General features: G+C 39.2%; 3 protein-coding genes across 6 annotated transcripts in view; 2 read left to right on the plus strand and 1 right to left on the minus strand.

The window, feature by feature from the left end:
- The first annotated feature begins 6046 nt into the window (after nt 1-6046).
- LOC137784434 (gastrula zinc finger protein XlCGF28.1-like) lies at nt 6047-8406 on the plus strand. The gene is made up of 2 exons (XM_068575072.1): nt 6047-6230; nt 7255-8406. The coding sequence occupies exons 1-2, from the start codon at nt 6080-6082 to the stop codon at nt 8208-8210; spliced, it is 1107 nt and encodes a 368-aa protein (XP_068431173.1). The 5' UTR covers nt 6047-6079; the 3' UTR covers nt 8211-8406.
- Nucleotides 8407-11112: 2706 nt separating this feature from the next.
- dna2 (DNA replication helicase/nuclease 2) lies at nt 11113-23831 on the plus strand. 3 transcript variants are annotated; one of them, XM_068587387.1, is made up of 25 exons: nt 11113-11467; nt 13174-13227; nt 13781-14630; nt 14726-14843; nt 15130-15279; nt 15510-15693; nt 15839-15987; nt 17243-17365; nt 17563-17803; nt 17948-18062; nt 18665-18821; nt 19023-19214; nt 19369-19611; nt 19755-19868; nt 19982-20091; nt 20309-20418; nt 20545-20673; nt 20991-21083; nt 21277-21470; nt 22080-22169; nt 22304-22517; nt 22617-22706; nt 22881-23066; nt 23206-23352; nt 23540-23831. In XM_068587387.1, the coding sequence occupies exons 1-25, from the start codon at nt 11438-11440 to the stop codon at nt 23591-23593; spliced, it is 4137 nt and encodes a 1378-aa protein (XP_068443488.1). In that variant the 5' UTR covers nt 11113-11437; the 3' UTR covers nt 23594-23831. The 3 variants fall into 3 exon arrangements, with proteins under 3 accessions (XP_068443488.1, XP_068443578.1, XP_068443663.1); XM_068587477.1 differs by having other exon boundaries at nt 17569-17803; XM_068587562.1 differs by lacking the exon at nt 11113-11467 and having other exon boundaries at nt 13201-13227; nt 13781-13847; nt 13996-14630.
- Nucleotides 23832-25296: 1465 nt separating this feature from the next.
- Nucleotides 25297-27299, minus strand: part of LOC137792265 (phenazine biosynthesis-like domain-containing protein 1) — a 5844-nt gene continuing 3841 nt past the window's right edge. For both annotated transcript variants that reach the window (XM_068587984.1, XM_068587902.1), the window contains exons 5-10: nt 27176-27205; nt 26967-27055; nt 26769-26860; nt 26388-26471; nt 25543-25605; nt 25297-25463 (exon numbers count right to left, since the gene is read on the minus strand). In XM_068587984.1, coding sequence (XP_068444085.1) covers nt 25351-25463; nt 25543-25605; nt 26388-26471; nt 26769-26860; nt 26967-27055; nt 27176-27205 — 471 coding nt within the window. In that variant the 3' untranslated portion in view covers nt 25297-25350. The remainder of the gene's footprint in view (nt 25464-25542; nt 25606-26387; nt 26472-26768; nt 26861-26966; nt 27056-27175; nt 27206-27299) is intronic.

The raw sequence follows: 27299 nt of genomic DNA on the forward strand, positions 1-27299 counted from the left end.
TCACTCAAAAGCACACATATGTAATTGTTTCCTCTAGATAAGGAAAAGTTTGGGGATCCCTAAAACCTTAAGGCTTCATCTCAGGGCATCAAGACTATTTGTGAAACATTTCATGGTAATCCATCCAATAGTTTTATAGTTAGCGATGTTTCAGTTTGGACCAAAGTGGTGGGTCAATCAACAATCTGAAATTGCTTGACATAAAATTGTATATTGTAGAATATATAGTATCACAAAACAGATCATAAACATACTACACATTGACATACGGAATACACACTAAATCTAATATGTTCAGCTGCCTTTGTCTTGTTTTGGGACTTTAATTAAAATATACTTTTAGCTGACATTCTCCACCAGCGCAGCTCTTTGTGTCAATGAAGGAAGCCGTTCTAAATGAAGGAGAATGTTGGCTAATTGTGCTAATTGAAACTGTAGTCATGTAACATCAAACACAGCTTGAATTTCTCTTATCTTTACAGGTTTTATCGATAAATGAAACATGAAATAAAGACAGTGGAATGTGGGATTCATTACACTGTGTATGATCAGTTTACCCAAGCACAGACAATACTGTGCATCTTTGTTGAACTTTAATGGCAACAGCTGGACACACGTTAAAGCGTTATGCTTTTGGTTTTGTTCATTCGTTTTGTGAAACGTTATTTTGCTTTGTACTTCTGAGCCACCAGCGTAAATGCTTCCTTCTGTATTAGAGATGATCTGAAAATACCATTTCACAAGAGGATATATTGTGTTGATATGACTGCAAAGGCAAAGTTGTTGTCTCTTGGGCCTCAGAAGACTCTGCATAAGTTATTATGCTAAAGTGCTGGGACAACAACCTTCTTCCTGTGCTCATAAAGCTATTGAAAGCATAATTTGTTTAAACAACCTAAACACATTGAAATAAAACAGTGTGTGTCTTGTCATTTATTTCATGTACTGCTGAGTTTCACATCTGAGATTTGCTTCAGTGCAGAATGTGGCTTTATGGTGTTGATGTTGTTTAGTATGAAATAAGTTCTTAGCTTATTTTTATGAAAAAATTCAAACTATTTGCTGTTGTTGCTGATTTATATCTGCAAAGAGGTGGGGTGAAGGTTGCATGGAGGGTAGAAATCCATTAAAATGTAATCACAGTGTTGTTATCGCACATCAGTTTCATAAATTGAATCCCATTTTCAGCATCACATAGCTGAGTGCAGTGACTGAAACAGAGCAGTGATTACTGGGTCAGATGCATGGCAAAGATCAAGGATCATGCGATATAACAACCGTTCATGAATACTGAAGCTGTAAAGATAGTGAAGAAGAAGAAGAAGAAGAAGAAGAAGAAGAAGAAGAAGAAGAAGAAGAAGAAGAAGAAGAAGAAGAAGAAGAAGAAGAAGAAGAAGAAGAAGAAGAAGAAGAAGAAGAAGAAGAATGTGAATGTGTGGTAAATGGATAATTACTCCAGAAAGAAAACGTCAAAGTGTAAAGATGACGCGTCCAGTCTGAACACGATATCTGACTGCAGGTCGTCCGAGATCGTGGAGGTGTGGGTCTGAATATTTCTGTCTGGGTGTGTAGTTGTGCATTATGTGTGCACTGTTTTTCCCCATGTTGTGTGTTTTGTGTGTCCTCACTTGTAATCTATGTGATGGCATCAGCTCATTAATTATACATCATACAACCTGCCTCACCTACCCCCACATACATATCTAGGTAGGTTTCAAATTATTGTCTTTCTGGGTGATTACACTTATTTCTGCGAGCTGCTTTCATGAGCTGCTTTCATCTGTGTTTAAATGTAAGGTTAATTAAAATGTGGTTTAATCCTGAGGGGATCTGAAGGTCATCTGCCACTCCCTCATTTACAGTGTATATTTGAAATTGCACATACACGGAACAGAGGAACCAGCACAGGTGTAAATAATAAAATGGATAATGGCTGACGTCCATTCAGCTACTTTAGTTTCAGGTCCTGGTATCTTGCATATTGGTTCACTGCCACACTGTCAGGGCTTTCTGGGACACTTAAATAGAAGGATGGAGGAATGAATCAAACATGCACAAACATTCTCTTTTATGAGACACACGGTGTGAAGTACAGAACTAGCACTGCTGTTTTCTTTAGCTGTAAATCTGTATAGTTTTATACTGCATTACCGGAGGTTTTGTGTCCTTGGAAATATACATTGCAAAAAAGGAAAACCAATAATGCCTGTTGAAGCATTTCAATCATTTATTTGACATACACTCTAAGGTAGGTTGCATAATTGATGCAGTAATCGCTTTATATATAACGTTTTGTAAAATGAACAGGCTTCATCAGTCCTTCAGGACTTCATCAGGCGATAATAAATTATGGATGGACTCTGGACTTTAATAAGATTTGACAAACAGGTAGATCTTAAATATTGTGCTTCTTCTTGTGCTTAGTGTGTAGGATTTGGCAACATCTAATATGAGGTTGATTGCAACCAACTGAATCTCAGCCGTGTAGGAGCAACGCAAAAACACAAGAACACAAAAACGCAAAAGACAAATGGCCCTATCTGAGGTAACAAAATCAGATGATTTTTTTTAGGTAATTATACCTACTTAACCAACTTCAGAATATAAGATTACATTTCTGCCAATGGATCCCCCAAATGCTACAGACCCTACCTTTAATAAGTGAAGTAAAAAGTCAGAGAATAAAAATAAAAGCTATTTAAAAGCTGAATACAAAAAGTTGTATCTTTTGCACCTGAGAAAACGACTTGTCTCTGACTAACTTAATCTACATGACAGTGTGTATTGAGTAGCTAGATCATTAATATGTAGAAACAGATCAAAAGGTCAATTTGGGTATTCAGGTGCTTTGTTAAACGTATGAGGCTAATGAGCCTATTATCTAATTATCTCTCTGTCCTATTCTCCTCCATGCATCTCTTGTTTCTATCGTTCCTTCTCTAGATCTGGCTTTGACCTTTGTAAAAAGTGTTGTGGAGCCAGAGAAATGATTACGGCCCGTAATGAAGAAGCACTGAAAGACTACGAACAAGTGATGTATGTGCATGAATGAATTGATGAGTCCATGGAGTGACTGGATCAGAAACTGTAAATACGCAGTTGACACCAGAGTTTACTGACTGTCATTTTCACCCTGGGCCAGACTGCAGCTCGTTGAGGAGGTTTAAAGCCAGCTGGTAGATGCATGCTGCTGCTCCCATTATCTGACTATAAACATTTCAGCAACAGTGACAGCTATGCACTTTTAGTTATTACTAGGACGTTTTAGCTAGAAGTCCAGAATTATGATTCAAAACCATGATGCTGTTTTTTTTTTTTGTTACATGTCATTCTCTTAGTTTTACAGTCATTATTTACATAACAATTACCAAAAACAGCAAATATATTTTCTTTGCAGTGTGGGCTGTGATTGGAGCCTTAGAAATAGACTAGACAATGAGGATGTCTTTTATATCTCCATTAAATAATTGGGCTAATTGGTGTAATCTGATTATTAGTGTCTCTATGACATGCATGTTAGCACCATTATCATCTTCCATGTTTATAAGTCTCTCTCAATGTTGCAGCTGAGTCTCCTCACAGTGCACAAACAAGTCAAGTATTTTATCATAAACTACTGTATTGTGTACCGTTTTTGCAGTTAGTATCCAAGAAGAAGTTAAGAGTAAAACTACGAAATATAGGAGATGTTGATATTTAGAAGAAGATTTCTCCAAAAAATAAATCAATTACAACTCTTTGGCAAAAATCAATTGTAGCTGTAGAATAATTACCGCTAAATAAAATGTTTATTGGGCGTGTGAGCTGCTATCAGTTCCAGAATAATAATGGGAACTGTAATTGAACTCCTGAACCTGATAAATCAGTCCTTATTAGAATGACTAATGATTCCCTGCGTGCAGAGAGTGAACACTTGAATGCGTAATAAATTAATGACACTAAAATGTGTCTTTTTGTCTCGTGTTAACGATAATACAACAAACTGATAGAAAACCTAAAAGCAAAAATAAATCCTTGTGTTACTGCTCTGCTTGCTTGAGTGACAGCTGGACCTACAGGGAGAAATCAAGGCAATAAATAAAATGTTCTGGTAACTGTAGTTTACAAGCACTGTCACAGTGTTTTGATAGTGATGGTATTACAGGCAAAGCAATCGGGTATATTTTATTTCATCAAGAGTTATTCTTCCAGTTGACCTACTTTCTTTATTATTATTTTGTGTATCCGGGTCCTTTAAACGTTACTGATATTATTTAAAAGATGATGCAACCCTGAAGTACTATCTTCTTTATTTTTAGTCTGACTTTCTTTCTGGGAACTCATTTGCACTTGCTTATACACAGTGTAAACACACAGGACAGTGTCAGAATGTGCACATACCAGAAATCTTCACAAGAGAGCCACCTGTGAGCATAGCCACTTTATAAAAGCTTAATTTCACTCTTATTTTTTCCAGTTCCCATTTGGCTAACAGCTGAGGACACAGACTGGATGCCGGCTGTCTTATACTAGTGTGCAAACATGTAAATTCAGCTGGACTTTAAGAGTAGATAGATGATGGTGTAAGGTCTGTGCAAAATAAGCCGGTGGAAGCATCTGTCATGTTGGCCCGTAAAGTTTACATGATGGATGATCTGATGGTATGTTATTGTCTGACTGGCCACACTGAAACAGAGGACCTAATTCCTCACGTCTAAACTAACAATATATGGTATCTCTGGTATTTTTCAAAAGCCTGGACCGAGACACAAGAGAACAAGCTAAATGAAACACATAGTACAAAAAAAGTGTGCATAAATATAATACAATAACATATTTAGTAATAATAATAGAAGCATAAATCAATAATGAGTATTTAATCAACAATAACAATGTGTCTGTTATCTTTAGATTTTAGCATGGATTTATGAAAGAAAGCCTTTTCAGAAATCATTCAGTGCAACTTGTTACACATTTTATGTTAAAAGATAATCTTTAAAAATGATACAGACTGTTTAGGTCAGATTTGAGTGGAGCAACTCATTTGTTTTGTTGAAGCAGGTTGACAGGTTTTACCATTGGGAGGGAACATGAGACATACAAAGAGCACTGGAAAAAAAAGGTATGTAACAAAGTCTTCGACATGTATCTAGTTACTGAAAGTGTCAATTATTGTTAACCTATACTACTGTGTTTTTTTTAACACAAAGTATCCTGACATATATCAGCACTTTGACTGAAGCAAATATAATTCACAATAATAACAATGTTGGCATTTTAATGTGCCAAATGAACATGCAGCAGTTTACCTGCATGTAATATTCTGGTTAACAACTGTGCAGGTGTTGTATTCTAGCCAAGGCAATTTGGTGGGCCATCAGTTATAAGTACAACATAAACTATTTTACAACATAAAACAGTCCTGAATGTGTCCAGTTTCTGGCTTTTAAACTTTTTTTAAATTTAAAATGCAAAGTAAATATCCACAAAACGTGAAATAAAATGGCTAGAATCTCTGTTTCATGGCCCACAAGCAATTATTTGAAATGGTTCATTCCTAAAGTCTTGCTTCAGTGTCGTGTTTCATGACCAGTGGGTGGCAGCAAAGCTCCATCACGCAGAGGGACCGGGGCCATTGTGTGCCTCAGCAGCCAGTGTTGCCATGTCTGTCTATTATGCGTTTCCATAGTGTCGACCGTAATCCTCACAGCCCATCATTATTGCCCATCTTTATTTTTATTTACAAATGAATGTTTGAATAGGTTAATTGTCCGTCCATAAACCAAAATACATAATGAAGTTCATTTGCTTTTCTGGTACATTAAAACACACAGTTTCTGTATTACCTTAACATATGTATACATATCACACTATATTAATGTAAATCATTTAAATATGTAATTGAATGCTTGATTACTCATGTTCCAATGACAAAAGAGTGAGTCTCTGAGCGAGTGTCTTTCTTTCTTTGTTTCCAGCACAATATCAATAATTATTTTAGATTGCGTGTTTTCCTCGCGGTATCTGGCAACCCAGTGAGCAGCCAGTCTTCTGTCAGCCCGTCAGGAAACAGACTGGAGCTCCTCTGTCACCCGCGGAAATGTTCAAAACAGATACACTGAAAGCTTTAGTGAATGAGCGACTGAAAGCCGCAGCTGAGGAAATATTCCGCATCTTTGAAACAACTATCAAGGATTATGAAGATATAGTTTTTCGTTCAAAACAGGAGGCGGACCAACAGCGAAGGAAAGGTGAGTTAACGATGACGACACTTGAACTTAAGCCCCCAGACCTGCACCTGACTCCTGGTCGTAGCGTTGGTTCAGACGAAACCTTCAGTCAGCTGGGCTGCTCCTTCAATATTCTTTACAGGATACGGCAAGTAGCGCCATTTTGCATCCCTGAAGGGAGAGGAGGATGCAAAATGGCTGTCACTGGTCAAATGTTTTGTTGGTACCTCAAAGCTTTTCCACCTCTCACTTACTTCATTACCGCCTCTCTCCAGTCAGGTCGGAGAAGAAAGATTGAATGATGGAGCTAAAGCCAATGGGAACCGTTACTCTAATATCAATAATAACGTGTGTGTGTGTGTGTGTGTGTGTGTGTGTGTGTGTGTGTATATATATATATATATATATATATATATATATATATATATATATATATATATATATATATATATATATCATCATCATTACAAGGTGTTCTTAGTCAATGATATGTGATATTGCTCGTATAACAAGTCCACTTCCTTCAATGGTTCACAATGTTTTGCCTGTGCTGCTTATCTGGATATTTTTTATAATTGATGGTGACTATATGTTGAGACACATTAATTAACTGTTTGTTTTCAGATTTATTGTAATGATATAATGGTCTCGAGGCCAGAATAGAGTTAAACCCCCACATTGAATACAATCTTCACAACATGTGCACCAAAAGAAGAAGGCATTGAGTAATCTAGTTGTGTTTAATATGTTTTCAAACGTGTGACTATAATTAATTTGACCTGTGAGACATGGCAAAATACATAAAACCTATATACTTTCAAACACAGAGGCACTATTATTACCACTTTTAGCCATCCTCTTCCCCATGGCATTAAAAACATGATGAACCACAAACCTTTAACTTACTCAGATATAAAGTGTGCAAATGAGGAGATTTGTATATGCTGGGACACATTTTCATGGTCTGCCTGCCGTGACATGACATGACTTGACATGACTTGATAAAACAAAAGCTTCATATTTTTTTTTGTGTGATACTCTCCAGCACCAGTGCAGCTCTCAGTCCAGGAAGAGGTCCCTCCCTCTAAACAGTGTCACTTTAAGAAGAAGACTGACCTGTGTGAGGATGACCCGGAGCCCCCGCAGATTAAAGATGAGGAGGAGGAGGAACTGTGGGTACATGGAAATCAGCAGGAGGAAACTGATACAAAAGACTCGATGTTCAATATAATTTATGTGCAAAGGAAGGATGACGACAGAAGACAGTTCCCACATACAAACCCAGAGGTTGAAAACAAAGGAGACCCTTTGCCCAGCAGCTCATGTGAACAGTTGAAATCAGAACCTGATCAAGAAGGCTGTGATGCATCAGAGCCGACCAGTGACTGTCAGATGAGTGAAGTGAGTGAGGATGAAGGAAGAGACTGTGGAGGATTTCACTCAAGTGTAAACAGGAAGAAATCCCAACACGCTGATGAGACCGCAGATAGACCGTACACTTGCAGTGTTTGCAACAAGAATTTCAGGATTAAATCCATTCTAACTCGTCACATGAAGACACACACAGGAGAGAAACCTTACAGTTGCAGTGTTTGTGGTAAAAGCTTCATCCAGCGCTCTTATCTACAGACTCACATGAATTCCCACTCTGGACAGAAACCGCACACGTGTAGTTTCTGTGGCAGAGGCTTCACACAAGTTGGGAACATGAACGCCCACATACGGATCCACACGGGAGAGAAACCTCACAGCTGCACTGACTGTGGCAAAGGTTTTAGAGAGAAAGCGGATCTCATCAAGCACACAATAATTCACACTGGTGAGAAACCTTACATTTGCACTGTATGTAAAATGAAATTCAGCGCTCAGTCTAATTTAACGCGCCACATGAAGACGCATTCAGGGGAGAGGCCATATAGTTGCCCTGCTTGTGGCAAAAAATTCATTCGACGCTCCCATTTACTTATTCATATGAAGACTCATGCGGGAGAGAATCTTTAAACTGAAGAAATTATTAGATTTGCTTCATGGTATTTACTTGATAATATCCCAGGCAACGTGGACGAGGACTCACATTGAAAGAGTAAATTGAATGAAATAAAAACTTCTTATGTAAATCAATTGTATGTATGTCGTTGGTATATATTTTTGTATAAAATGTTGTATGTTCCTCCAAGGGACATACTTTTTGTATTGAGTGTAGTGCTCCAATTTAATTTCTTTTGAACTTGTAAAACAAGGTACTCTGAAGAAATAAAGCACTGTGTGAATAGAGCAAAATAAACAATGTGTTGGTTTCTATACTGTACCCACGCTGACTCACCTTGGAGCAATTAATCCACAGTGAAGGTGAATTAATTGGCTCATATGAAATTTATTTTTTTCTTCATTTTTTTTTAGGCTCTGTAAAACACTTGGGCATTATAGTTTTTAGACAATGTTAGCCACACAGCAATGTATTTGTTGGGGGTTTATTTTAGATGTTGGTATGGTGCTCTAGTATATTATGCGGGATTGACTCAGTGCCCATGTTCATGGTAATGGAGGAACATGTCACCCAGTGCAATAGTGTGGCTCACTGCTGTGTTTTTGGACAACAATGGAGGTCTATAGCACAAATGAACAGGACATATCAGGCTTTGGCTATGCTGTACTTGTTAGTGGGATCAACTGGTGGACTCAATAGTAAAAGAGCCCCTTTTGAATGCTGCTATACATGAAGTGCCCTTCGGGGTTCCCTTCCAGTTAAGAAAACTTAATGAAGTGCCCTCTTGAAGTGGTACAGGTGAATACCACAATTCATTGCCATAGAGGTCAGGCAGAGGAAGGGCATAGGGTCATGTCAAGGAAATCTCTAAACTTCTGGGACAGAAACCAACAGATCCTCACTTAAATGGCTACCCGAGTCTGTTGAATTTATTTTTTGTTACAGAATGAAAAACAACACTTAGCGCAAAATGTCAGCGACACAACAAATAGGCAGACAACACATATTGAGCAATGACTGATCATCACAATATTTGTAGAAAAGGAAGAACTGCATCACAATTAGCGGTTTGTTTCCCTTGTGCCTTGACCATATGTTTATTTTAAAATAATAATTGAACCTAGATGAAGATAAGATAATTTCCTTATGTGTAAAAAAAAAAATCTTTATTACAATGAAATCTAAAATACTAAATTTCATCTGATTTCCAAGAATGCTCCCTGGCGGACACTGTGAGTCCAAAGTCAGACAATATTTCACTAGCAGAGTGTTAAACTCAACACATGTTGGCCAGAAATTGATCTCTACTTAAGAAATTTAATAGAAAGTCCAGACCTACCTTTTCTAGCTGTAAACATTTTTAGATGAGATTTTTTCACCCTTTTTTCACGTTGTTCTACTTTAAACGTAAAGCAAAGTAACATTTGTATATGCTTGAAAAGTTAATCATGAGTATGATTAACTAGATTAACTTTGAATTGTGACCATATAAATTATAGGAGGAGCCAGTTTTACAACACCATGTGAATCCAAAGATAAAGGAAATGTGTAACTGCAATTCACACGGCTCACCTCATTAATGTTAAAAACAAGAAGTGAACTAGAAATCTTGACTAGAACTGTGGTACCTGAACGGGAAAAGGCCGACCTATTATACAGCATCAGATATTATTTATTTATTCTTTTTTTTTTTACCCATGACAAAGGCAACTTGCAACTAAACAATCTGCGCAAGGAAATAAGGTTAGTAAACAATGTATTTTAAGCATATACAGCACAACACATCATTTGATGAATAGGCAATAAGTTCTTTATGCTCATCATGCTAGAGTAGCATTCCTTATCTGCTATTATTCTAGTGTTAATGTCTTTGAGGATTAAAGGACTCTTAGGTTAAATAATATTTGGTTTATGCTACTTTATATCAATTTGAATTGATGTGATTCTAAATAGTTGCTATCCAATGAAACCAGATGAAAAATAATGGCTATTTGTTTAACTTTTATAAGATGTATACCTGTTATCACTGGATAAACGGATTGCGCAATAGTTTACAAGCTGTATACAGAAATGTTTGCACTTGGGAAAAGAGCATGCAATCATGTTTATTATATAACTAGATTGAATTAGCTGCAAATTCATTTAGAAACCATGCTTCAAAGATGAGATGTTGCATGATCACTGATGGCTGATTGGTGTGGAAAAGTTTATATCAGTGAGAACTACTGCTGAATGTTCTGCACTGGATAATGAGAGTTCAGCTGTGTTATCCAGGAAGAGTCTGGAGGTCAAGTTGCATCTGTATTAAAACAAAAGATTAGATTAGATCAGATCATATTCAACTTTATTGTCATTACACATGTACAAGTACAGAGCAACGAAATGCAGTTTAGCATCCAACTAGAAGTGCAATAGCAGTAAGTACCAATATACAGAAAATAAGTTAACGTTCCAAGTGAAACTGTAATATATAAGTATGGAATATACAGATTGATTAATTAAGGTTATATGTACATATTATACAGGTTGATTTGTGCATTAAATGTAGGTAGACTATAAGCAGGAACTATAAACATAATTTACAAAAGGCATATGATAAGTTAGGTAATACAGGTTGAGTGAACGTTAAATAGTGCATAATAATAAACAGTAGCTGCCTAACATTACTAGACTAGTGTAATGTTTAGTACATAGTTTTAAGTGAAAACTGATCACAATAGCTCTTTTACAAATAGTTTCTAGTTAAAATAATGATACTTGACACTTAACTATCCATAAAACTGAATTATATAAGGAATTAATCATTAATCATTTGCGATAAATTCATATCACTAAAGTCTACATTCAACCACATCGTACACTTTTATTTTCTTGCTTAGGCGGAAGTGCAACGATGTAATTTCCGTTGCGCGAAGCTAAACTTTGGCGCCACATCTTGAAAACGGGGACAGACTGAGGATCAAAAAGAGGGCTTCAAACGTTAAAAGCAGTCCGGTAGTTTTCACAGAAGATTAACGATAGCTAACCGCATTAGATAAATCAACAATATCCTGGTTGTGGAGCTGTAGAGTCGTTCAAAGCGAAGCAGACTATGCTCTCTTCGGATATCTGTGTCGGTCAACTAGTTCCGGTGAGGTGACGACACCGTGTTTGATGGGCTGAAAGGTATCGCTAATAAACGGCTCATGTAACGTCACCTCGCGCACAAGTACACGCACCTGTGGTGGTTTCGTCTGCCACCATGAACAGGACCAAATTGATGAAAACCAAGGTGAGTACTGAAGGTTTCGCTCACCTCGTTGTTTTTCTACAGCAGCAGCAGCAGCACGACGAGGATTTAATCGGGTAGTGTAATGACAACGTGTAACGTTAACGGTTAAACCTGTTATAGTATATTATGCCCGCAGTACTGCGGTGAAGTGAGCCGCACGCATTGTAATTTTACTTTACAAATGTAGGGATATGTTTTTACAGCCGTTTGAATGTTGGAAATTGTGAAGTTATGAATATCATTATGTCATTGAAGCTGACTTTGAAGTCACTTTTCTCCAAAACTGTACAGTAAAAGCTTGAGGCCATACACATGTGCATGACAGACGTCAGCATGAACAAAGCTGCATTGTAATTTTACTTTACAAGTTTAAGGATCTGTTTTTATAGCCGTTTGAATATTGGAAATTGTGACATTATGAATATCATTATGTCATTGAAGCTGACTTTGAAGTCACTTTTCTCCAAAACTGTACAGTAAAAGCTCAACACATGGCAGACGTCAGCATGAACAAAGCTGTATTGTAATTTTACTTTACAAGTTTAAGGATCGGTTTTTAAAGCCATTTGAATATTGGAAATTGTGAAGTTATGAATATCATTACTTCACAGTTTCTGTTCAAAGCTGACTTTGAAGTCACTTTTCTCCAAAACTGTACAGTATAAGCTTGAGGCCATGTACATGTGCATGACGGAGGTCCGCTTGAACCAGACTCCTTTGTAATTTTACTTTACAAATGTAAGGATCTGTTTTTATAGCCGTTTGAATATTGGAAATTGTGACATTAGGAATATCATTATGTCATTGAAGCTGACTTTGAAGTCACCTTTCTCCAAAACTGTACAGTAAAATCTCAAGGCCATACACATGTGCATGACAGACGTCAGCATGAACAAAGCTGCATTGTAATTTTACTTTACAAGTTTAAGGATCTGTTTTTATAACCGTTTGACTATTGGAAATTGTGACATTATGAATATCATTATGTCATTGAAGCTGACTTTGAAGTCAATTTTCACCAAAACTGTACAGTAAAATCTCAAGGCCATACACATGTGCATGACAGGTCAGCAAGGCTGCATTGTAATTTTACTTAACAAGTTTAAGGATTTGCTTTTATAGCCGTTTGAATATTGGAAATTGTGACAGTAAAATCTCAAAGCCATACACATGGCCATAGCAGGGATCAGTCTGAACAAGACTGCGTTGTATTTTTAATTTATAAGTTTAAGGATATGCCGTTTGAATATGAATCTCATAATTTTATTTGAGCTTGGCTTCTCTGGCTTCTCTGCGCTGTCTACCACCCCCGTACCGTAACACCTTGAGTCGAGGTGCGTTCAGAATTGCAATTGAGGCTCACTCGGCGGATGTGGGCTCACTTGACCGCAGTGTCCGCAGTCTCTGATTCATGAATTTATATTAAGGGAATAAAAAAAGTTTATTCATACATTTAAATTGAGACGTTTCACACAACAGAGGTTTTAAACACGCCATAATGTTGCTGTCTGAATGATAATGTCTGTTATCAGGAGTTCATTGCTGACCAATGCTTGGTTGTTGATGCCTTGTTGTGAGGTTTTTGTTCCTCTTTACGGTGTTAAATGTAAAACGTGCTGCTCTGTTTTAACTTTGTGTCTCTTTGGACAACAGACAAATGGCACCAGTGAAATGCTATTAAATGTTTGCTTTGTGGTTTCTGTTAGACACCTGACCTGCAGGGGCAGAAGATCATCTCGTCCTTCTCTTCCTTTCAAAAGGTACTTTTTGATCTTTATTTGCAGCATTTTAACCTTGATGGGACTTTCAAAACCACAACTTGATATTATTACAGAACTTTATTATGGATCATTTCAAAACAAGATTTTAAAAAATGTGAGAGATAATTATTAGTAATGTGCATGTATTTGCCAAATAGATAGAGGCATATATATATATATATATATATATATATATATATATATATATATATATATATATATATATATATATATTGTTAATTTCACCTGGTAACAACAATCACATGAATTAATAATACCAATACATAACTTAAGTTATAACTGTACATTTCCATAATAGTGCTATTTTTAAAAAGACATCTTTGTTTCGCTTGTGCGGGCAGCACATTCTTTCGTGTGTCTTTTTAAACTCATTACACACTTCTTTAAGTTGCTTTGGTCACGGATGTTACTGAGTTAATCATATTGTTGTTTTACTTATGTTTATCATTTGTTATTTACTTGCTTGTCTATTTTCTTAACTTTTCCTTTTATGTAATGTATCAAAATTATTGTTTTACTGTTTTTGTTGTAGGCCTTGTCGACTTCCACAAAAGTTCCTGGAGCTGCGCTCGCCAGGACTGAACCTCTAATCAAAGATGGTGAAATCTCTGCATTCAGACCCCATTCCCCCTTAAAGAGGAGTGTCCTTGGTGACCTTGAAAATGTCCTGCTTTCCTCGCCTGACCTTTTCTCTGTCCCTGAGACCCCCAGCAGTCAGATTAGGCTTGCTTCCCCTTCTTTTGACAGAAATCCAGGTGGACTGAGCCAGTCCAGCAGAGAGGTGGCGGGCCTGGAGAGGCTCGGGCAACTGTCCCCCATTTGTCGTAGTCCCCGCTCCAAAGGGCAGAGTGCCCGGAGCGTTATGACCAAAGAGGGAAGAAGAACCAAGCGGGAAGAAGGATGTTCTCTCTCCGTTAAAAGAGTCATCAGCCCTCAAGAGTCTCACAATGCCAAGAGACAAAGAAATGTCAATATACAGGCACAGGGAACTGTGCTCAGCCCAACAGTAGTGGGGCCTGTGATTGGCATTTTGAAGACGGCTCATTTTTCATCAGAGGGTCAGTCCGAGAGGTCGGAGAGTCACAGCAGAGGCACTGAAGTGGTCTTCTTTGACAACAGAAACTCTTTTGGGGAACAAAGAAAACACCAGGATAAGAGAAATGAATATGAGAAGGATTCTGGTTTTACTGTGATAACAGAGCAGAAAGCAACTGAGGTTAAAGAAGCTCACCCTCTTATTGCTCACAGGCACAAACCTAGTGCTCAAACTATCATACCTGCAGCGAAGAGAGGTGAAAAGGAAGGAGCTACAGTAACAGCAATGACCTCATCAAATGTAGACAAACAAAATGTCACCTCTTCGGATCAGGACCGAGCTGGAGGTACTCATGCTATTAATAATATATTAGTACCGTATACATGCAGCTTTATTTTACAACTTTTTCTTTCCCCGCTAACTTTTCTTTTCGCACAAAAGATAAAACAGGAATGACGTCATTGTGTCCTGGGGAGGACATGTTGGACGAGAGCTGGTTTACAGAGCAGATGGATCATAGTGAAGGTCTAGTCACAGATGATAAATCTAAAAAACCACGGTGAGAGACACATGAACACACTGGCTTGGATAATTGTGTCGCTTAGTTTGATGAGTTCAGGCGATGATCAAATTTTTAATGTCAATAATAAAAGAGGAAGCTGAACTCAAATATGAGAGCTTATTAGAGTACATGTAGCTTCAAGCACCTACCTTGGTCACCAGTGAGCTGCTGTCATGTGGGCAGGTGTTAACATTTATTCAGGTTTTTAGAAATAATGCGTGGCAGTTGAATTAAAAAATGTAATAATCCATTCATGTATAATATGTCTTCTCTGTTCAAACAGTAAGGTGCCAGACCATGTGATCCTTTCTGGAGGCCTAAACAACCGCTACTGGGTTTTAGATGTGGAGGAGAGGCCTGGCCTCAAAACACTGACCATCTCATGCTTCAAATCTCTACATCCAACTGAAACGTGTCTGCTGAAAGATGGATGGTAATATTCCCTGTTTTATGGTTATCTGTCCTGTTTACATTGTTATTCAGTTACTTATTTTAATTGTGGTATACATCAAGTTTCTTCCTACAATGCCCGGATTTGTGAATGTGGCGTGGAATTTTTAAGTTCATTATGTACAGTATTTTGGTTTTTGTCTTCATTACGCATCATGTTTGTGTCACTGTCTTTATATCCATACAAAATGATTATTCTTTGTGTATTTCCAGGGACATCACGCCTGTTTTCTGTGGTGATGTGGTGCATCTTGAGGGCTGCTCTGATGGTGGATCCTGGGTAGTGGACAGGGAGCAGGGCTTCCTGGTTTTACTACCTGATAGTCTTATCTCAGGTACCAGCATCTCTAACTCCATCCGTTGCATGAGACGTGCCGTACTGGGAGATATGTTTAAGGTAAAAAGCTTGACGAATACAAATAATATCAGTACCTGTTTACATGTTTGTTGATTGTGTATTTTTCCTATTTTATCATGAAATGACCAGTACACTAACACATAATGCTATTCTTCTCCTGTTCTTTCTGTTTGCCGTGATGCAGAGTTTTGATGGGGGCTCAAAGCAAATGCTGAACGGCACCATAGTCCATGAAGTCTTCCAGAGAGCAGCAACAGCCAAAGATTTTTCTTTGGAGACGCTGTCTAAGATGGCTGACCATGCCCTGTGCCGTCCTCAGTACCTGGGAGACATGTAAGTGGTTAGGTTATACCAGTGGCGGGCCATGGTTTTAGAGCATGGCCTTCAATGAGTGCCAGTCCACATCACGGGTGGACTGGGGGAAAAGAGTGTCCCTGGAGTTACTGTCACAGACCAATACACGGCGCGTTCATATACAGTCCACCACCCGCTCCGCCACGAGCATTTGGGGCGAGGGGACTGACCCGCGGAGCCGCTCCACATGACGACAAGAGAGGAAAAATAAGGAGACACCGTGAGCGAGGTGTGCGCTAAGCGCTGAAGACCCTCTGACTCACGCGTGCGTTAGACTCCTTTGTCCGTGTTTCAAGACGGGTCGAGTGGGTTGCCAACATCGCCGGAGACAACTGGCACCCTTTACGTGGGCCGATCCCCGTCCTGGTGACGCGGCACTAAGGACAGTGCACCCTGGTCAACAGTGTCGGGAGCAGGGTGCCGCGCCCCTCCCCGGCGGGGAGAGAAGTCACAGCAAGCAAATAATCCACGGCCCCGGGGCGAGGTCCGGGCACGGGCGCTCTCAAAGTACCAGCACCCCCAGGTGCAGCATAAACTAAAGCGCCGTGGCTAGTTTATGATTAAATATGACTGTAAATGTAAAAAAAACAACTAACATAATCAGCATTTCACTCACCAGACACACATAAACCTCTGTGGGTAAGGGGTCATCAGTAGGTTCTAGGTTCTAGGTGAGACGCTAGCTTCACTGACCAATCACAGCACATGTTAATAGTAACGTGGGCCATGTGACCAATCACACATCAGGGTCTCGAGAAGGCCCTTCCATGTATCAGGCTAATTTTACATAGATGAAGAGAAGTGAAATGTAATTGGATAAAATATGTTGTTAAACAAGTCCCAAGAAGCCAAACAAGAAGCCTGAAGTCATAGAAGGCCTAGAAGGCCCTGACGCCCGCCACTGGGTTTTACCCTCCCTCATTAGATTCAATATTGTGAGTAGGCTAAAATAATCAGAACAATAGGAACATTCAGGCTCGTCCATGTGGTGTACTGCACATATATGTGTTAAAAAAAAAGAGATAAAAAATGTATTTGGCGACGCTAATCCAATCTCCTGCACACTACCTGCGTGCCCCAACCTTGTCCTTACATGGTGCCACACACCTTTTCATGTGTGTAAATATTTGGGAATGTTTCTGGTTAACAATGTGTTTCATCTGACGTGTCCCCTTCATGTTTGTGTGCATAGTCTTTGTATTATTATCTTTGTGTTTTGTCCATTAATCTCTAGGTACAGTTTGGGTGTGACCCAGGAAGAGATGAAGCAGGAACTGCATGATTATCTGCCCTCACTGGAACATTGGGCAAAGGAGTACCTGAGCTCCCGAACACCAAAAGCCATCACCTTAAAGATGTATGTATACACACTGAGGGCTAAAGATTTGCAAACGAAACTTCATGAGCCGTTTGACCTGTTTTTTTTGTGTCCATATCTTGTATTAATCTGTGTAACAAATATCAAAAGTGTAATTACCTAAAACAGTGGGAATGCGGTTTTCGTTACTTTAAAGAGCTGTTTATATGTCCTTCTCTCTCTCCTGATGAACTCAGCAACAGCAGACCTCAGAGCAGATGCCAGGACTCCTCAACTGTTGTTACTGTAGCAGACCTGGTAGACATAGAAGAGAACGTGTGGTCACCGAGATTTGGTCTGAAAGGGAAAATCGATGTAACGGCGCGGGTTCAAATTCAAAACCCACGAAGCGGCAGTCACAAGACGTTGGAGGAGAGGACTGTACCCCTGGAGCTGAAAACTGGAAAGGAGTCAAACTCAATAGAACATCGCAGTCAGGTTAGTGGACTCTTGTGGGCTCAACTCGGTAGATGTGCACACGTAGACGGGTGATGTCAAGGGAAAAGCCAGGTTGACACTTTACGCAAATTAAAACAAGTCGACTTTCAAGCTGTCCAAATACAAGTGTGTGTCTGTGTGTAGGTGATTCTTTACTCTCTGATGACCTTGGAGAGATACAACTCTGAAGCTGGCCTCCTGCTTTACCTCAAGACTGGCAACATGCACCCTGTAGTGGCCAGCCACATGGACCGCAGAGGTACAGTGCTCCCACAAGAACAGTGCCAACAACAGTTTTAAACAATCCTATCAACATGTTTTTTCAAAATATTATATTATTAATAATTATAGAATATAAAGCCTGTTGGGATAAGTCATTCAGTAGGCCAATATATTGTCCCAGAAATATCTGCACTATGCTATTTTGTTTCAGACCATTTTGGGCTGCTGATATAATAATATTAAAATTACATTAGACCCTCTAAAAGAGAAATTAACTTTTAATTCTTAATGATATTCAGGAGTTGGAATGTAAAACAATGTATATAATGTTCTAAATAATTAAAACATGAAAAACACAACCAAAATAATAAATATCAACTTTAACAAAAATGTGCAAATTGAATAATTCTTGTGAAAACCCTGCTGTTTATTCTATTGTGTCCATATCTTGGATGATAAATCGATATAGTATATATTGTTATTAACCTATATAATCTTGTCTTGCCAACTAAATTGTGTATGTTTGAACCACAACACAATTCTGTAATGAAACCAAAGAAGAAGAAGCGTTGTCTTATTACATTCTTTCACAGCAGCATCTCTGCCATCACATTTGTTGCTGAACTCTGTTTGTCTCAGAGCTGCTGAAGCTGAGGAACACGCTGGTTCATCACATTCACAACTGTGTGGAGAAAGAAGCCAAGCGGAGCCGTTTGTCTAAACTTCCTGACATCCTGACCGACAGACAAACCTGCCAGTACTGTCCTCAGAAGAGAAACTGTGCTTTATATGAGAGGTAACTTTTTGTTGCAGCCATAAAAACATTAGGAGTTTTATTCAATTCATTAGTGAACTGTTTGTTTGTATACAATACACTATAAATACAGAAATGGTGAGATTAAATTGCTAAATTGTCTCATTGAACTCATTCTATCTATCTTGTCCTACTTTCTCACCACTTCCTCTCTTTCCTTTTTTCTTAACACCCGTCCTCCAGGGCGGTCAATGGCAGTGCTGCAGACGACTGCGAGGATGTTGTGCGTGACTTCCTACAGCAGGAGACAGGTCACCTGATCTCACCACAACTAAGCTATTTCTCACATTGGCTGCTGCTCTGCTACCTTGAGGCCGCCAGCATGGAGGCCAAGAATGGCCGAAAGCGTGTGTGGCTTCAGACGGTTGAGGAGAGGTAAAAATCATTTTTCTCAAATTCAGACATGTAAACACTCCCAGTAAAGTAAAATCCAATATTGGATACAAAAATGTGCGTAAAGAATAAGCCCCTTCATACTGTATGAAACAGTTAATACACAGTACTTGTTTGATCTGACTTGTGTTTCTAGTGAGAATAATGGGAGCTGTGTGGGGAACGTTCTGGTCAGTGGGCCAGTCACCGTGCAGTCTGAAGCGGTTTTCCTCCATCGTTTCCAGCGAAGCAGCTTGGGGCCACAGGAGGGTTTGGCCAGCAGGGGTTTGGACAGCGGGGACCGCATAGTTGTCAGTGACCAGACAGGTCAACTGGTTGGTTTAGCAACAGGATACCTGTGTGAGGTCAGCAAGACATCAATCAGCTGCACCCTGGACAGGTGAGAACAAACCCAAATATATGTGACTGCTATCTGAAGCGTTTTAACCAACAGATAACTATAGGACTGCTAGTTTTACCAGCTGCTCAGTTGAAGTCACTCATTCGATTTACACACGCTTTGTTGATTAATGTGTTTTATAGAGACCTGTCCAAGTTCAGTGGTGTGTTGTTTCGATTGGATGGGGATGAAGGTGTGGTGGGCCTCAGCACTCACCTCACCAATCTCTCCAGGCTGATGGAAAACTGCCAGGAGAGGTATCTACAGTAAAATGCAATAATGCAAAGTAGCATAAAATATATCTAATGGAAGAAGGGCGGAGGAAAATAACAAATTAAACAATAGCCTCAAACATTTTGTATTTGTGCAGTGATCGTCTGAGGGAGCTGGTTGTTGACCTTCGTCCTCCAGAGTTTATTTACAACCTCAGTTCTGTCCTGCCAAGAGAGGCCAAGGACACTGTAGCCAATATCCTGAAAGGTAACAAAGCTTTCTCCACTCTGCCTTTGTTTCATTTTCTTTCTTATCTCCATTCCTTCATTGAATCATATTCTGCTTTCTATTTCTGTGTGGGACAATACTACAAATGAAGTTTTGCGTGGTTGTAGTTTCACACTTAAATCCATAATAAAAAATGTTCTATCAATAAACCCATTATTGTTCATTGGGTTTCATGCATTTGTGTGTGTATGTTCAGGTCTTAACAAACCCCAGAAGCAGGCCATGAAGAAGGTGTTGTTATCTAAAGACTACACACTGATTGTTGGCATGCCAGGCACAGGCAAAACCACAACCATCTGCACCTTGGTAAACTCCTGACCATGCTCATAGATGAACATTATCTACTACAAGTGAGACCAGAACTCTCACCCCCTCTTCTCCACGGTGCTCTTTCCTTCTTGTTCTTTGTCTGTTCTTCACCTTTTCTCTCAGGTTCGCATCCTTCATGCATGTGGGTTCAGCGTGTTGCTGACCAGCTACACCCACTCTGCTGTTGACAACATCCTGCTGAAGCTTAAGCGCTTCCGGGTTGGATTTCTGCGTCTTGGGCAGGGGCAGAAGGTGCACTATATTTTTATGTTATTCAATGTGTTCAGTACAGCATAGAAAATAAGCATTCACTTCCCACATCTGTTTTAAAACAGTTATTTTAAACTGTAACTTATATTTTCTGTAAAAATGTGGTAATTTGCATTAAAGCACAAATCACTATTAAATGTTGTTGAATACAATAACCGTTTAGGCATTGGATTAATCTGTAGTTTTGAGTTATTTAATAGTTGAACAAATAAATTAACATTTTATAATATCCAATGTCTTCAACTCTTGTTTTTTCCCCTCTGACTGATTCCTCTCCTGTTTTCTGCTGGCCTCTCTAGGTTCATCCAGACATCCTGCCCTACACAGAGGAAAGTGCCAAAAAGAAGGGACTTCACACTCTGTCAGAGTTAGAACAGCTTTATAACAAGGAGGTGAAATGTTAGCTTGTGGAATATCATAATTGCAACAACTTCGACTGATTTATAGACACTGAAATCAGCTTTTTCACTATTTTATTTTTTCTGCATCACAAAACTTGTTAATATTGTAACTTAGCAACATTTGTATAAAATTAGGTAATATCTTACCAATAAAAAACGATTTTTTTTCTCTCTCTCTGTCTAGCTCATAGTGGCAACCACCTGTATGGGCATCAAGCATCCCATTTTCACACGTCACCGGTTTGATTTCTGCATCGTAGACGAAGCGTCACAGATCAGCCAGCCGATCTGTCTGGGACCGCTGTTCTATGCCAAGAGATTTGTCCTGGTGGGAGATCACCAACAGCTGCCACCAATAGTACAAAATCAGGAGGCAAGGTACAGTGTGTATGTGGAGATGAGGTATATGTTGATAGAATGATCAAATCAAAGCAACACTTCACCTTTTTCAAATGTAAATTAAATATCTTCTTTTTTTTCTTGCATAAGTCAAGGCTCAAAGGAGAATATGAGAGTGGACTAAATTCTTGATGCGTTTAAGTAAATAGAGGCCAGATTTAACAACAGCAAAACAAGACTTTAGCTATATACCCAGACCCGCATTGCACCCACAAAAGCATGAGACAGGAGTGACTGTTTTTAAGTAGTAGAAAATGCTGAGCGTACGATGGGATAAACGATCCTTTGATTATACTGCGTGAGGTTTGATTTAGTTTTTCTGTTAAACCAGACCTCAATTTTTCCATTTTCACTTTTGGATTCTCCGTTTACTGTGATGCATGTGAGAAAAACTGAGTTGAGTAAGTCATGTCAAATGGGCATGATGAAGGTGAAGTATTCCTTCAGTGCAGTTATTGTAGTTATTTGTCTTCATGAGGGTAAAACTTCTAAAATGTAAAGGAAATGCAGGGTCATTTTGGTTATTAATGAAAAGATAAAATAACGTCAATAGAAATATCAGTTCAGTAATTATTCTTTTTCCTCTAGGTCACTTGGGATGGACGAAAGTCTTTTTAAGCGTCTAGAGCTCCATAGTGAAGCAGTGGTGCATCTCAACGTACAGTACCGGATGAATAGGTACACCTACGCACACACAGACACCATCATGAGCTTATCCATTAGACCATTCAAACTGCATTTGAACTGTGATCCACAAGCACAACAAAAGGACCACCACTCTATAATAAACTGTGTGTGCTCTGTGTTTTTAGGCAGATAATGTCTCTCAGTAACTCCCTGATGTACGAGGGCCGGCTTGAGTGTGGATCCGAGAGGACGGCCACAGCCCTGCTCACCCTGCCCTTCCTGCTCTCTGTTCAGTCGGAGCTTAGTTCCTACTCCAAGGCTCATCCACAGCACGACCTGGCTTGGATACATGCCACATTGTTGCCCAGTAGCCCTGTTTGCTTCCTTGATTGCTCCATGGTTGGTTGAAAGTGCATGTCAATGTTTAGACAAGTTTTTTGATTGTTGTGAGTAAGACAATGGAGGTGTTCTGGTCTACATCTTGTTGTTCTCCTTTAGGTGCCAGCACTAGAGTCTGTGGAGAAGGGAGGCGTTAGCAACCACACAGAGGCTGCTCTCATACACCGCTTACTTTCACTGCTTTTGAAGGTACATCAGTTGCATGATTGATGCTTGCTTATTTATGGCATAACAATGTGGGTTTTTAAATTCTTGACTTAATTCTGATAGTCATCAAATTTTCTTGATACAGCTTAGGGGTATATAGGAATAATTGGTGGTGCTAGTTATTGTACTAACTCCTGCTTATTTTACTTTTTTCAGGCAGGATGTAAGGCCAGTGATATAGGAGTTATTGCCCCCTACAGGCAGCAGTTAAAGAGTATCTCTGCTCTGCTGCAGTCCTCTGTGTTCACTGGTGTGGAGGTGAATACAGTGGATAGATACCAAGGACGGGACAAAAGTCTGATCATTTTTTCTTTTGTCAGGAGCACTGCAGAGGAAGGAAATGTAAGTGTTTCTCTACCATTGCCTTTTTTTTTTTTTTTTTTACTCATTTTCTCGTCTCTCAGCCTCAATCTCTACATCAGTGAACAAGCAAATAAACCAGTGACCCTGGCCTACTTCTCTGCTGCTGATCCTTTCATAGTTAGGAGAACTGTTGAAAGACTGGCGTCGCCTCAATGTAGCTATTACCAGGGCTAAACACAAGCTGCTGATGGTGGGGTCCATCACAACGCTACGACGCTACGCACCTGTGGAGAAGCTACTCAACCACCTGCAGCAAGAGAACATGATATCCTTTAATTACAAAATGATCTTTAATGGGAGTACTGTTTGCATTAACACTTGTAATTTATTGCAAATGCCGGCAGACGCTACAAGACTGCTTCCAAGCTGTTTTTTAATGACTTAACCTTTGTTCTTCTTGCATCTTACATAATGCATAGAGAATTAATGCTTTTCCTCAACCCTTACTTCACATTATCCAGCTCCCCCCAGCTGCCCACAAGGCCTTACCGAGCATGTCCCTGTGATCGAGTCTATGAAGCCGCGTGGTGTTTCAGGTCACCTGTCTGTCTCTAACAGCAGAGCAACCAGCAGCTGTGGATCACCTCATCAGGGCAGAGATGTTATGCCAATCTGCAAACTGCACTGAAGTCCTTGCTGTCCGGGCCATCTTTGGAAAAAATAATATTTCTAAAAATGTCTTAGTGGCATTTACAGCCTACAGTCACTGTCTGTCACCTCATGTTAAAGCCCCACCTCTGATTATTGTGTGTACCTCCTTTGATGGCCTGTAGTTGGTGATACAGATTATACTTTTAGACACCTAAAGAACCGGTAGGCTTCAGAAGGGACACTGTCTCTGATCTGTACCACACTAGGTAAGTGTTTTAATGGACTGATTTTAAACCTGCACCATTCAGCATCTTTTCCTTTTACCCCATCATCTCTTCACTTTATCTCCAGACTGAACCTCAAAACCTTTGTTGGAGGTATTTAGGCCACTGTTGCAAGTCTTAATGATGATAAATTATAAATACAACACATTTAATATACAGTTTTAAAAGTATGAATATTTAATGTATATTTGGTGAAACAACACAAGACACTGAACAGCTAAAATATTTGCCCACAGAATTGTACTGTATCCTGTCACTGGTGCATTATGGTCCCGTGCATCTCACCTCAATTAGGAATAAATTAAACTGTGGTAAGTTTGATAAAATACCTCAATCGATACACTGGTACATTGGTACTTTCTCTATGCATTTACACGCACCACTGAAAGTCACTGAATTGTAATATGGAGAAAGAAACCCTTTAGAGTTCATGTTACTCAGCTACAACAGGTGGATGAGCTCAGAAAAGTCGATCAGACAACTGAAACGGTCTTAAGGATGAAACCTTTAGACATCAAACTGAAAAGTGAACTGTATTACAGTAAATTTAATTGATTTTTTAATTAGTTTTATAGATCAAATCAATGTCTTTTGTTGCAGTGTCAAGTATTGTAGAAAAGATGAGGTGATTGCCGTGTTTGATGTCTTGTTTAGTGGCTGAACTGTACATCACTGGACTTCATACATTCTTAAAATATATGTTAATGCAGTATAGAAATACTGCATCATCAGTACTGTTTTAATCTGTGAATGGACCACACTGACCTCCAACAGTACGAAATTTAAACCAAAAAACTGGTGTTTATGAATAATTAGTTTTTTCTTTATTCATCAGTTTGTTGGTAACAGAAAAAGCTAAAGCAGAACTAAGTTTTTGCTTTCTTTTGCGTAGAACCAAATACGAGCAAACGTAAAGCTGTACGGAGACAGAATGATTACAAAGGAAGCTCCCTGGGATGATAACCTGTCACAACTCTAGGAATACGTAGGAAAACACAATTTAGAAGGAAATAAATTCTGCTCTCAAGTGATTTAACGCTGCTGATCTGTGATAATTTAACTAGTGTTTACGTTTTGAATTATTTGTGCATGTTGGAAAACCGATACAACCTCCTGATTTTACATGTTTTGTGTCTGCATTTTTGGTCTTTGTTTGATTTTTGCTTTAAGAAAATAAATAATACCAATACTATCAAAACGTGAGATGTGTTTTCCATCCCGTAGTATGTTTCTATGGTTAGTGATGTTTTAGTATTAGAGTGATCAGTCTGGACAATAACCCCTTTGTTGAAGTTGGCTTTTTATTTTTTTAATCATATAACACAAACCCTGTGTGTGGATACATAATGACTCCTCACCCCCAACCCTCCGAGCTTGTAAGTGACTGTTTATAATGTGATAGTTCCCTGCAGCACAGTGACGGACTGCCCAGATATATTGATTCTTCCGTCGTCTCTCACTTCTAGTTCCAGCTCTCCGCCTCGACTGGAGCACTGGTAAGCTACACAGAAGGGATAAAATGAGTGTCGGTATCTGTTTTATAGTGAGAAAATCAATTAGGAATAAGTTTAATTAATTACCCAGCATTTTAGTCTTTCCCAGCTTCTTAGACCAGTAGCTGCCCAGCACGGTGTGGGCAGAACCTGCAGGGAAACAAAAGACATCTTTACTGCGTGAGCGCTCTCCATGTGACACTACCTGTATTTGTACTTTTGACAGTACCTGTTGCTTTATTTCAAATGTTTTGGATTACTTGATTATTAGAAAATGCCTGTACATTTAGTCGAATTGCAACACAATATCCAACACTCTTTAACCCAGTGGTTCTCAAACTTTTTCTGTCACGCCCCACTTTGAAGAAAGCAAAATGTTCGGCTCCACCTCTCCAAAAACATTGGAACAAACTGGTCCAACTTTTTAAGACTCCTCCATCCGTGCTTTTTTAATTAATAGATTAAAGAAACTTGAAATCCTTTTCAGGTAAACCAGATTGCTCCATCTGACAAAAACTAATAACGTGCAATCACTTTCTTAAAACTGCAAATAAAGTTATATGTGTGCAAAAAATAACTCATATTTGGCAAAAAAGATTACCCAGGAAGCCGGTTGGGTCCCTGTTTTCTCCCTATAGTTTCATGTTGAAGTGTCCTTGAGCAAGACACTGAAGCCCCAGTGCTTCACAGCAGTGCAAAGCTCCTTAATTACAAAGGATGGTAAAATGCAGAGAATAATTCCCCCACTGTAGGAATAATAAAGGTCTAAAAGGAGTCTTTAAAAAAACAAATGTTTTTTTAAGAATCTGCATCTCCCCCTGCGCCCCACGAGAGGGTCGCGCCCCACAGTTTGAGAACCACTCCTGTGACCCAACAAAGACTGAACGTGTGGTCACTGGGGCGGTTGCAGTAGTTGTAGCAGCAATAGCTACCAGTGACGGGATCCTCAGGGATGCCGTTCCATGGAGAAAAGAATCTGGAGTAGAAGTCATATCCAGGCTGGTCATCCGGTGATCCTGTTGGCAGATAAAGAATGACAATTTGATTAACAATGGCTTGTAGTTTTCCCACATGCAGGGTCCCACAGTAGCAACAATGTTCTGTCAAAATGTCATATGTGTTGACTAATGGGCATGAAACGTTCCGTGAAACTAATAAAGGGTTTATCATGTGAGTTATAGCAACAAATAACTGTCTCTTATTTCCTTAAAGACGGCATGTTGTATCTGTGGTACGTACCACTACAAATACTGCATATGATCAACACCTCCCGCCCCACCTTCCTGGTCTCACTGGTTTTGAACTCTGATTACCTTTCATGGTGATGATTAGTCCCTTGACCTTTCCACTTGTCTCACTGCTTTTGAGAGCAACAGGATCAACTTTCAGACTGGTTAGCACTGATCTGCAGAAAACACACATTTAGCACATAAGCACGGTCACAAGCAAAGCTGTAAGACACAAGTGATGGATTTAGGAAGCACTGTCTGTGCCTGTGTGTGTTTTTTTACCTGTCACAGCTGTCAGCCAGTCGAACCATCAGTTTTTTTGTGTTGGCACTAAAATAAACATCTTGGATTGGGTGGTTTCCAACTGCAGCCTTTATCCCACACGCAAAAGCAAAAACAAATACTAATTAGTATAAAGGTGTAAATGTATAGACAGTGAAGCAGGAGTCTACTGTAAGACATGCTTTCTTTCACAGCTGTTTCTTACTGACCTTGATGAGGTCTCTGAACTCCTCGGCATCCTGAGAAAATTGAAAGAAAATCTATTAAAAATAATAGCTTTTGGTGTCTTTGAAAATATTTAAAGTTATTGAAAAACTTTGTTTGGGAAACCTT

Source organism: Clinocottus analis, unplaced genomic scaffold, assembly GCF_023055335.1.
Source record: "Clinocottus analis isolate CAN_PGR_092001 unplaced genomic scaffold, fCliAna1.0.p SCAF_1, whole genome shotgun sequence".
Classification (NCBI taxonomy): domain Eukaryota; kingdom Metazoa; phylum Chordata; class Actinopteri; order Perciformes; family Cottidae; genus Clinocottus; species Clinocottus analis.

Excerpts from the sequence above, each read along its gene's own strand:
- LOC137784434 (XM_068575072.1), top strand. The coding sequence starts at position 6,080 with ATGTTCAAAACAGATACACTGAAAGCTTTAGTGAATGAGCGACTGAAA. Across the intron at positions 6,231-7,254 it reads GGACCAACAGCGAAGGAAAG|CACCAGTGCAGCTCTCAGTC; the intron begins GTGAGTTAACGA and ends GATACTCTCCAG.
- dna2 (XM_068587387.1), top strand. The coding sequence starts at position 11,438 with ATGAACAGGACCAAATTGATGAAAACCAAG. Across the intron at positions 17,804-17,947 it reads CAATAGAACATCGCAGTCAG|GTGATTCTTTACTCTCTGAT; the intron begins GTTAGTGGACTC and ends GTCTGTGTGTAG. Across the intron at positions 20,419-20,544 it reads CCACAACCATCTGCACCTTG|GTTCGCATCCTTCATGCATG; the intron begins GTAAACTCCTGA and ends CTTTTCTCTCAG.